We start from the raw sequence: 12,465 nt of genomic DNA on the forward strand, positions 1-12,465 counted from the left end.
AACGCCTCTGCTATTTCCTCAGCCACCTCCCTCAGAATTCTAGGATGTAGCCCATTGGGGCCAGGAGATTTGTCAATTTTAAGACCTTTTAGCTTTTCTAGCACTCTCTCTTTTGTAATGGCAACCATACTCAACTCAGCCCCCTGACTCCCTTTAATTGTTGGGACATTACTCATGTCTTCCACTGTGAAGACTGACGCAAAGTGTTTATTAAGTTCTCCAGCCATTTCCTTATCTCCCATCACTAGCCTTCCAGCATCAGTTTGAAGTGGCCCAATGTCTACTTTTGTCTGTCGTTTGTTTCTTATGTATTAAAAGAAACTTTTACTATCATTTCTAATATTACTGGCTAGCCTACCTTCATATTTGACCCCTCCTTCCTTATTTCTCTCTTTGTTATCCTCTGTGTTTGTAGCCTTCCCAATCTTCTGATTTCCCAGGGCTCTTGGCCACTTTATAGGATCTCTCTTTTTCTTTGATACATATTTAATCACATTTAAAATAGACTAAAGAAATTGAATATGCATTTAGATTAAGTGGTGATGTGGAGCAGATCTTGCTCCCGACATACTCGCCACCAACCCCCACACCCAAACACTTTTCTCCGGTTCACTGACAATATTATTGCTGTTCCTTCCTCCTCTCCTCCAGAATTAGAGAATGTATGAGTTTTGTTTCCACGTTTGATCCTTCCCTCAATTTCATCTGATCATCCACCATTGTTTGATTTCTGTTTTCATTTCTGGAGATAGGACCAATATCTATTAGAAACCCACTGACTCAGTTACCTTGGCCATGTGTCATCATGATTTGCTTCCTGTAAGGACTACATTCCATTCTACGAGTTCTTTGTCTTACCTGTTCCAATTACCACACCTGCCACAGGGGTGCTTCTGGACATCGGTTTTCTTAACCAAGGACCCTATCCACTAACTGACAGGGCCCACAGACTTGTCTGACCCATTTCCCGCAACTACCCTCACCCATGTCAGACATTTCCATTACTTCTGCTTCATCCCTTACCATCCCTCCCAGAACAGGCATCCTCTTGTCTTCACTTCCCATGACAGGAGCCTCTGCATTCAAAGATCATCTTCCACGATTTCTGCCACCTCCCAATTCATCTTTGCCTGCTCTCCCCACAGCATTCTGCAGGAACCTTTCCATCCATAACATCCTGGACTACTCTTCTATCACTCCTTACACTATGTCATCCTTGCCCTCATGGCACCTCCCATGCAATTGCAGAAATTGTAATACTTGCCCTTTTACCTCCTACTGCCCCATATCATACTTTGTAACATTAGAAGAAGAAACCAGTTGGTCATAATTCACCTCAGGATATGCCTACTTCGATCAATTAAATGTTGAGGCCTTAAAATAATGTAAATCCATTTAATTTAGGAATTTAATATATTATTCAAAATAGGATAACTAGCCTGCTTGATAACAAATACATTGAATCCTGTACAAACAACAAGACCCCAGGAGATCCAGTTTCATCCCCACATCAAATTGTAGAAAACAGCAGATTGGACACATGCAAACAGATTTGAAAGAAGTTGTCAAAAACTTGTTCAACTTACGTTTGCAATAGATTATTTTTCCCAGAGCTCGAAACAGGAAGAGAGATTGGTCTTTGCTTCCAATGGTGTGCAGGCCACCTCCTTTTTCATTTACCTTTGAAGACTTTTCTTTACGTTTGCCTCTTGAAGACGTGCCTGCTTTTATTAACGCTTTTCCTTTATGATTCTGTGCTGAATTCAGTTCCAATGGGCAGCCTGAGTTGTCAGAAGATGACCATGTTTAATGTGTATACAGATATACATGCAGAGAATCTGCAATTATGAAATACGTTGCAGTAGAAATCTGAAGCAGCTACTATGTAGAAGGTAATTGAATAAAATAGAGAATATCATTTTAAAATTGATTAACTTCAGCACATTCTCCATTTTAGGATGAAGGCACATGAGAACAATTTATAATAGCAGCAGTTTCAGCAAGTTTATCACTGGAGTGACTCATGTTACAAAGACACAACAACTGACACCATACTTCATCATTGTTCCTAAAAATCTTGTGTAGAAATTTAATCTGTTCTTCCTTTCTGCTAAAAGTAGGGGCTCATACTGGAATATGGTTTCACAAGCACCAAAAGCCCATGGTGCCCTGAAAAAAAATCCTAAAAGTATAACTTAGGCAACTCACACTGGCTGCTATTTTTACTGTAGAAGCAACCACAGCTCATTGGGATTCTGTTTCCGTACAATTTTCAGATTCCTTTAATGCAGGTACTACTAAGTGGTCAGAAGCAGAGCTGATTTCTTCTTATGTTTCCTAGCTCAACTAGGATTAAATCAATCATGCCTGCTATATATGTTCCTGTCTCACCATAGAACAATTGACTCAAACATTGAATTTTCCTACGAAGTATGGTTTGGCAAACTTCCAATCTCCTTAAATAGAGTATATATCTGTGCACACACAGAGTTTGTAAGTATTTCCTTCAGAAATTCCTGTGTCCGCATTTAAGATGTCCACATAAAGAGGTCATATGTCAATTGCAACTCTTACTTATAGTGGTGTAGTACCTCATTTTTGCCTCTCCTAGAGCTTCAACCTGTTTTGTACCTCTGCTCCAACAATTCTACTTCTGTTTTTTATTGAATGCTTTATCCTATTTATAGTGAACTAGCAAAACATGCAGCATATTGTAAAATAAAGAATGCACAACTTTAAAGTAAGGGTTGAATAAACTTGTGATCCACAGTTTGGTTATATCCGTCTCGAACTCTGCATCACCGGAAGACTACGCTTGATAGTAATTCCCATGGGAAATTCACAAATTATATTTTGTTTATATTCTCCAGTTAAACTTTGAAGTTCACTCTGGTGTACTTAGCGCTTGTGTGATCCTGTACCAGTGGCTTTGAAGGTGGGAGGGGTAAAATATAGAATCAGTTGCCCGATCCACCACCACCCCATTCGCACTGCAATGTTACAAGTAGTAGGGTGGTACAACTGGCTGACACCACTGATCCAATTGATGTTTTTCGGTGGGCAATTAATCATCACCAGGGGCCTCATCCTGTGCTTAACAAGTGGCAGCGGTGAGGGACACCTTCCTAATAGGCCCTCTTGACTCTGAAGGACATTCCACATGGCCAAGCCATGTGGCCTCTAGATTCCACCCTAATCATGACCTCTCAAACATGGCCACCCACCTCCACATCTCTTGCCCAACTGAGGCCTGTCACCTGAACATCAGGAGAAACACTCAGTTACTTGCAGAGCTCGATCTAGTGCAGCTCAAGTGCCAAGTGCAGTCCAGCATTTGCCACCACTTTCAGTGATACTGCCAGTATTGAACAGTTGCTGGTCTGAGATTGGCCAGCAGCTGAGACAGGACTTCCTGTCTGAAGGGAGGAAGTCCTACCATCAGTTTATTAATGACAAGTGGGTTAGTAAATGGTCATATGGCAACAATTTCCTTTCTTGGCAGAGCTCCTCACCCTGATCTTTTGGCAAGAGGATGAGGACGAAGACTATAGTGCTGTAAGATTTCAGCCATTAAATGCCATGACATGCTAGGTTTTGAAATCCACACAAAACATATTTCATTAACATTTAGTTATTTAATTTTGCAGTTTTCTTTTTACAAATCACTAATTCTGTATTGGTAAACCATTTATTCAGTTAATTTATTCTCAATTTACCCTTTTAAATAGTTACCTTTCACTGATGTAAACTGGAGATTGTTTATTGCACTTCTGATATCTCCTGCACTGCCTTTACAGAGAAACTCCAGTACAGATTTGTCGGGAACAGTAGTCTTTCCATCAATCTGCGTTGCAGGATATTAAGAAAATTTCATCTGTTATTTTTATTTGGATAAAAAACATCAGCTTCACTAACCAACTGACTGTCTCTTGCTTACTGTCAATAATATCAATCCTCACATGAACAATCCTCATCCTGAGCAATAGTTGCAAATCAACAATTAATTAACTTAGCAAATATAAGTTATAAAGGCAAAGTTGAAAAGGATTTGCAAACATAATTCTTACAACATATTTAGAAAAAGGTATTCAACAAGAATATTCAAGTACAGTTTGTACCTCAGTTATCTGATAGTTTACTGGACCAGTAAACTGTGTGCCTGTGCTCACAGTACTTCAGTTTAAGTCAGCACCTGTCTCACAATTTTGAGGTTAATTTTAAGAAGTCACTATCCAGTTTACCGTGACTTATAGAATGGGTTTACTATTTAAACATGGTTAGATTCCTTCCTCCCTATCACTCTCAGAACTCCACCAAGAGGAGGTGCTAGTGATTGGAAGTGCCTCCTCAAATTTGTCCTTCAGCTCCAGCCTCGGCTTTCTCAAGAAAACAAATAGTGAAGGCCAAGGTGGCCAGAAAGAAAAACAACACAAGGCACAAACCGAGCTTTGGTCTCAGTGGGAGAGGAGTGGCACGGGCCAGGAGCCTAAACTGTACTGGACATTGTTTTGAGTGGTCTGGCCTAGGCTATAACAGTCTTAAGCAGGCAGCCCAGACCAAAACTTTGCAATTTGTTTTGGTTAAATGTACAGTGAAAATTACCTGGAATAAGTTAGCGAGGTTGACTACCAGGTTTTAAAAAACAGACAAAAATCTATTCACAAAAAATTACACAATGAAACACAAAGAACAGAATAATGAACCCCTACAGAACTCAGTCTATCCAAACTAGACTTAATTATGCTGTTCCGAATATACACAACAGTCCCAATAAGCAAACCCCCTTAAAATACAGTTTTTAAAAAATGGAACAGATGCTTACAGGTTGAAGTTACAAGGGCAGAAAGAGAGACAGCCTGACAGTCCACTGCTGAACTCCCAACTAATTCTGGACTGAACTGCTCAGCTCGAGAGCTGACCACTTCCTTTCCATTATACAGGTCACTTCTAAAACATTACCACTTTGGGTTGAAGTCTATCTGTTTACATATAAACAAAAAGGCCTCTCAATCCCTTTAATCTGTGTACCAAACCAGTCTAAATCAGCACCAGGAGTGTTTTATTACCCCTCTGAAAAAAAACCAAGGACACTGTATCCTTGAGAAAAAGGAACAGCTAGAAAAAAAAGGGACCAGCTTTGTGACAACATATAAACTTTGTGGGCCAGGCAGTATCCGAGGAGCAGCAGAATCAACATTTCAGGCATAAGCTCTTCATCAGGGACTGATGTTTCTGATGAAGGGCTTATGCCCGAAACATCGCTTCTCCTGCTCTTTGGATGCTGCCTGACCTGCTGTGCTTTTCCAGCCCCACACTCTCCACTCTGATCTCCAGCATCTGCAGTCCTCACTTTCTCCATATAGAATTTGTGGTCTGGGAAGTTCTCTGCTCCGCAAAAGCTCAGTCCAGGTACTGTTGGATATGGAGGAACAACCTGTAATTATTGAAACAGCTCTGATTTGAGATGTGGATATATATTAAGTAGCCTAGTATAAAAGTGAACATTGATTATTTTTTTCTCAAACATCATCTCCTATAAGTTTGGAATCAGCTCTGCTGTTCTTCTCTGTATATTCCTGAGACATTGTTAATAAGACAATGCCCAGAATCAAATTTAATATTCTCAAATGAGATCTGATTCTGTTATTATGAATTCAGCAAGTTACCAGGGAGCTACTGACACCCAAAAAAAAAGTTTCAAAACAAACCCTCGCAAAAAGTCAGGTTAAATACTGAAAAAGTTAATCCTTGTTAAAACTTACCTTACTAGCCTCTTGAGAAGCTATTCTACTTAAAACTTTTAACATGCTTGTGGGAGCCACAGGATTAAAACTGGCAAAAGAAAAAAACAGGGGAATGTATTCAATATAATGGATCATGGCAGAAATGGAAAATCTTGATTTAGAATTCAACAGGAATACAATGATAAACATGTGACGAGCCTCACAAATGTTTTTGTTTTATTAGGTGACCATAGAGACCAGCCCATTCCAGCTTCAACCTTCAGTAAAACCAAAATAATCTCACTTTAGCCACTAATGAATGAGATGATAGGAAATCTCAAGCTAGGGAGAAGGATAACAGAAAAAAAAAGGGCAGAATTTGTTACTTGTGATGTCTAGTCCTGCATGTATTGGATGGAGACAGGATCAGACATGCAGGGAGACCTAGTTCTGAATGCTCAGGTAAATAAATTCAAAGTTATGGCAGCAAAGAAACTATGGGAAACATTTAAAGAAATTATTCACTATTTTTGACAAAAATATGCTCTTTTAAAGCAAAAGCTGGTGACAAAGATTCAGCAATGGCTTATGAAGAACAATACTGGCTATTAATTGCTTATAAAGGGGTGCAAGAGTCAATGCATGTTTCCTTTGGCTAGTGAGTTAAGAACCAGAACACATGGTCTCAGATTAAGGGATAAACCACTTAAGACTGAGACAAAGAGGAATTTATTCACTCAGAGGGTCAGGAATCTTGGGCAATTTTCTAACCTGAAGGCTGTAGAAACTCAATTATTAAGCATGTTCAGTACAGAAATCAATACATTCCTGAACACTAATTACATCAGGGATATGGGAACAGTGCACGAATGGCATGGAAATAGATGATCAGTAGTGATCTGACTGAATGGGGTAGCAGGCTCAATAGGTGAGTATCATACCCTTCCTTCTATGCGTCTATTAAAAGAAGGTTCTTACAATGTTGTAAAGAACAAAGTCAGCCTGAGGATTGGGGAAGTTTTAGAAATCAATGAAAGGGGACCAAAAAGTTCATTAAAAAGGGAAAATAGATTATGAACAGAAATACAGATTGTAAAAGCTTATACAAACATATAAAGAGAAATACCGTACTAAGAGTAAATGTTAGTGCTTTAGAGGTTGAGACAGAATAAGCAATGAGAAGGGAGGAAATTTCAGAGACACTGAACAAATACAGTTCCTCTAAGTTCACAGTAGAAGACACAAAATGCATCCTGCAATAGAAAGTAGCCAAGGGGTGAATAAAGAGCAAGTAACTTAAAGCAAATCAATACTCGCATAGATAAATACTGGAGAAATTGAAGGGCTAAAATCTCCAGGACATGATGGCTTATATTGAGGATTTTAAAAGAGGTAGTCGTAGAGATAGCGGATGAACTGGGTATAATTTTACAGCACTTCCTCAATTATAGAATCGTATCAGAGATTGTAAGTTCGCGAAAGTAACATGGCCATTAAAGGAAGGAAGACAAAAAAAGAAAACAGGTTACTACAGGCCAATTAACATGATACTGGTTATTAAGAAAATGGTGGAATTTATTCAAGTCTTCATAAAGCACTTCAAAAAATAAAGTTGCAGTACAATCAAAGCAAGTATGATTTTGAAAAAAAGGAAATAGTGTTTAACAAATTTAGTTTTGTTTTGTATATGTATCCAGCAGGTAGACAAAGAGTAGCTAAATATGTAGTGTACATAATTTCCAAAAGGCATTTGAATAAGATGGTACAAAAAAGATTTACATACGACGTAGGTGCTTGTGCAGTGGGGGGTGTAATACATTGCCATGGATTAAGAGTTAGTTAATGAACCAGAAGCAGAGAGTTAGAAGAGGGCAGTTCAAGTTAAGTCCAGAGGAGCTGGAAAGATCAGTACTGCGCCCAGGTGCACAGTGGAAAGCACTAAAAATGATTTAATATTTCAACAAAAATATTTTCCATTTAAAAAATGAAACCTCAGAAGGGAATATGGCTAATTAAGGATTGTCTTAGATGAGTGTTTGTATTAGATTATCCTTTTTTAAAAATAGTTGTTAGATCTCTTAAATTTTTAATCCCTTTTTATCAAATGTTTGGTTGCTTTCTAGTGATCTCTAATACTGTCTATTCCCAGGCTTATTACCATTCTTTGGAATATTATAAGCGTCCTCCTTTAAATTAATAATATCCTGAATAATTTTCAGGGTAGGAACGTGCAGCAAGTCAGCACTGTGAAGCAGACAGGGAGACTGGACCTGTGCAACAAGGGCAGTGGGAGATTAAAAACTGGCAGCAGCAAGCCCCTTTAGTTTGTTTCTACTTGTCAGCGCTGAAGTGTAACATCACAGGAAAACAGGCATGGGACTGACAGATGTTTTTTGTTTTGAGTGATGAAGTGGTTTAAAAATCAGGAAATGCTATTACAGTTGAAGAGTACAGTTTAGAAATTCACTTTAAAAATATTTAACATCCAATTTAATTAATTAAAATCAAGCAGAAATGACTGGATGTTTTTCAGTTGTAGTATGTAGGAGCTGATGGAGATGCCAGTGCAATCCACAGTGACTACACTGACAGCAAGTGTTAGCTCTTGCGAATCTTGAGATTTAGATTAAGTAAGTAAATGGGCAATACCATGGCAGATGGAATGTAATATAGACAAACAAGAAGTTATAACTTTGGCAGTAAGATTGCATATACTTGTACAAGGAAAACAGAAAATTAGCTTGCATATACAGAAAGCAATCAGGAACACAAATCATGTGTTGGCCTTAATTACAAGAGGATTGGAGTACAGGAATAAAAGCCTTACTACATTGTACTTGACTTGATTAATCATTCCTCGAGTATCGTTTTCAATTTTGGCTACCATATCCAAGGAAGGATTTACGTGCACTGGAGGCAAGAGAGTCAAGGTTCACGACATTGGTTCCTGGGATAGTAAGACTGTCCTATCTGGAGGGGCTAAATAGATTGGATCTATATTCTCTGGAGTTTTAGAAGAAATGAGTGGGGATCTCATTGAAACACAAGTTTCTGAAAATAAGAAAAACACCAAGATTGTTCTGTCTGAGTTGGGGAAACTAGAACACAGGGGCTCTAACTCAGAAAAGGCATTGATCATTTCAGATACCACAAGGAGAAATTATTTTTACTCAAACCTGTGAACCTTTGGAATTCTCTGTCCAAAAGGTACTGACATTTACTCAAGGCTGAAAGACGTAGATTTTCAGTCTCTCAAGATACATGATCAGCCATGACTGTACTGAATAGCAGAGTAGGCCTAAAAGGGCCATGTGATCTACTCGTGCCCCTATTTCTCATGTTTTGCTTGGCTGTAATGCCTTTCATATTGATTATCCCATCAACACCCATGATTAAGGCCACACAAGTAGAATTGATATGTGGGAAAGACACTTGGTAGATTGCTGGCAAAAATGAAACACCATCCAAACAGTTCTGTTCATAGTCAGGACAGAATTTTAAAAAGCTACCATAGAGACCACAGAGACCACAGACCACAGAGTTGCTTTGTCATTAGTTAGAGACAACTAATGATGGTTTAGCTTGAGGTCACCATACCTCAGATGAGGGAGAGGTTGAAAAGGAAAGACTTTCATAGAAACCTCAACTGGTGCAGGAACTGAACCCATACTGTTGGCTCAACTCTGCATGACAAATCAGCCATTCAACCAGCTGAGCTAATCAACTCCTGCTGCCCAAAATAGCAACTCTGGAGACTTCACTACCATTTGCTGTTGCTTGACAGCATTAAAATGCTCACTCAACAACTCACCATGGTTCCTTTGACAGTACCTTCCAAACCATGATCTCCAATGTCTAGCAGGAGATGGGTAGCAACAACACCTTGCAAGCCAAGTACCATCCTGGTTTGGAACAGTATTAGCATTCCCCCACTGTCACTGGGTCAAAATCCTGGAGGTCTCTTGCCATTGACTGTAGCAGCCTCTGAAGGTAGCTCACCACCACTTTTACAATGTTAATTGGGGATGGGAAATGAATGCTAGCCTAGCCAGTAATGCCCACAATTCCTGATGGGTTAAAAGAAAAAAAAGTGGAAATATGAGCAAATTTTAAAAATGAAAAAGTTGAAATTTAAAAATTAAAAAAACATCCAGGAAATAATTTAACTGCAGATCATAATGCACTTATTTTATTGTGTAAATCATATAAGAGGATCAGCAGCACATATTTAAGCCAGTCAAAAGAAATACTCCATCACCTAAACATGATTTGTCATTAAATTGCTCAGTTAATACTTGCCTTATGTTAGCGATACCCAATTCCTCTTGGATGTCTTTAGGGAAGAGTAACCGATGACCACCATCGCCACTAACACTATCAGAAATTATAAACACCAGTGGACATCTTGCTGCCTGCACAAATCTCCTATTAAAAGGACAGATTATTTAACATTTCTTTCTCTGCTTAAATTTCATATTCTATCAACAGATTTTAAATTCTCTTCTTCTCGTGAAATGTTATGTATTTACCAAAGATTCCAGTAATATCAAAGAGTTTGTTTCGAAAACCCTAACACAATGTGTTAATCATTTTATTCTGAGCTCTATTATTTTAAGTTTTGGTAGTCATTTTATATAGTTTATACACATCAAGAAATCAACAATCTTTCATAACATTGCCATCAACTTAAATTAAAATAAAATCATAGAATCGCAGAATCCCAATAGTCTGGAAGCAGACCATAGAGTCCACACTGACCCTCCAAACAGCATCCCACCCAGACTAACCCACCACCCTACCTATCCCTGTAACCCTACGCTTCCCATGGCTAATCTGCTAGTCTAATCTACGTTCCTGATTAAGGGGTTTGGCCTGAAACATCGATTTTCCTGCTCCTCAGATGCTGCCTGACTTGCTGTGCTTTACCAGCAACACATTCAACTCTGATCTCCAGCATCTGTAGACCTCATGGTCTTCTAATCTGCTAGTCTGCAGACCCCTGGACACTATGGGCAATTTAGCATGGCCAATCAACCTAACCTGCAAATGTTTGGTCTGTGGAAACCACAGCACCTGGAGGAAACCCGCACAGACATGGAGAGAATATGCAAACACCACATAAACAGTCGCCCAAAGGTGAAATAGAACCCAGGCCCCTGGGCTGTGAGGCAGCAATGCTAACCACTGAGTCATGCGCTGCCCCTATAAACATGACTTGGAGATGAAGGTTGTGAAAAATGCTTAACCAAACTATGAGTGAATCAGACGTAAATTGGTGTCAGCTCTGATGAGTCATCTAGACTTGAAGCATTAGCTTGCTCGCTCTCCATGGATGCTGCCTGACCTGCTGAGATCTCCAGGATTTTTCTGGTACAGATTCCAGCATCTGCAGTAACTTGCTCATAAATTGGCTGTTTACAGCTTTGCTTTCACCAACTATAGTTCAGTAGGTAGAATTTTCCACAGTCAGTATTGTACCTTAGTCATCTTATTAGGCCAGTAGAAACTAAGTGAAAGCGACTTTAAGTGTGAAGTGACAAAACAATCACAGGCATGTATCCAACTACAGGTCAAAAGTGATTATAACTCATGCAGCAAAGTTGCAGAACAAATTATTTGGGGTATAAATCATTTTGGCACATGCGCGACACTTGTACAGTTTATGTTGAATGTATGCCATGCTGAGTTATGATTGTGCACAAGATGAAGTACAGGAATTTAAGTTTGCTTATAGGCTTCGTATAGGCAAGTAGAAACTTAAAGCCAAGTGCTAGCAATAACCTGAACTATCAAATCAATAAATTTTAGTGTGGAAAGAAAATTCTTAATGTCAGTCTATTGTATCTGTTCACAGAACTTACAAATAATTTATTGTGGTGCAACATTTTTAAATTTATGTATTACATCATTTATTTGAGAGTTTGGATTTTGAACGAGTGGTATGAGGATTTTAGTCTGTGTGTATGAGGGGCTTAAATAATTAATACGCCAGAATTTCAAGTCTTGATTTTAAACCAGTATTTAAAATCCTCCTGGAATTATAATGGGAATTTATTTATATTCTGAGTATTTTATGATCAGAGAGAAAATGTGGACTGTTGTTATCTTTGTTATGGTTTAGAGGAATCAAGAATTGATCACTGCTTCAGGATAACCCCAAGATGGGAAATCCTTTATGTGCAGGTCACAGAAGACTAGGTGTGGGTCAGATATAAGAATAGTTCCACCTTGAGGAAGGAGCTAGTTTAGGACATTGAAGAGAAAGGTTCACGGTGCAGGATCAGACTTGTCCAGCAGCACCATCCGCAGGGATTAAAAGGGTATTCATCATACTATCCAGCACTAGTTCCTTGTAGGCCAATAGAAGGGAGATCTTTGAATGCCATAAAGGACAACATTGTGACATGATGCAATAAGCCACAGAATCCCCACAGTATGGAAACAGGCCCTCTAACAGCAACCCACCCAGACCCACTCCCCTACTATTCACCATTTACCCCAGACTAATAAACCTAACCTACACATCCCTGAACACTATGGGCAATTTAGTCAATTCACCTAATCCACACACCTTTGGATTGTTGGAGGAAACCAGAGCACCCGGAGGAAACCCACGCAGAAGTGGGAGAATGTGCAAACTCCATACAGACACAGTCGCCCGAGGTGGGAAACGAACCGGAGTCCCTGGTGCTGTGAGGCAGCAATGCTAACCACTAAGCCAGTGTACCATTTTATCTGCTGT

The 12,465-nt window shown here is 39.2% G+C and overlaps 1 protein-coding gene across 1 annotated transcript in view; it reads right to left on the reverse strand.

The window, feature by feature from the left end:
* The window catches only part of rad17 (RAD17 checkpoint clamp loader component), a 59,308-nt gene that overhangs the window by 24,759 nt on the left and 22,084 nt on the right, over nucleotides 1-12,465 (reverse strand). The window contains exons 8-11 of the mRNA XM_043707967.1: nucleotides 10,023-10,148; nucleotides 5,763-5,832; nucleotides 3,733-3,844; nucleotides 1,587-1,781 (exon numbers count right to left, since the gene is read on the reverse strand). Coding sequence (XP_043563902.1) covers nucleotides 1,587-1,781; nucleotides 3,733-3,844; nucleotides 5,763-5,832; nucleotides 10,023-10,148 — 503 coding nt within the window. The remainder of the gene's footprint in view (nucleotides 1-1,586; nucleotides 1,782-3,732; nucleotides 3,845-5,762; nucleotides 5,833-10,022; nucleotides 10,149-12,465) is intronic.

This window comes from Chiloscyllium plagiosum, chromosome 2 (assembly GCF_004010195.1).
Source record: "Chiloscyllium plagiosum isolate BGI_BamShark_2017 chromosome 2, ASM401019v2, whole genome shotgun sequence".
NCBI lineage: Eukaryota > Metazoa > Chordata > Chondrichthyes > Orectolobiformes > Hemiscylliidae > Chiloscyllium > Chiloscyllium plagiosum.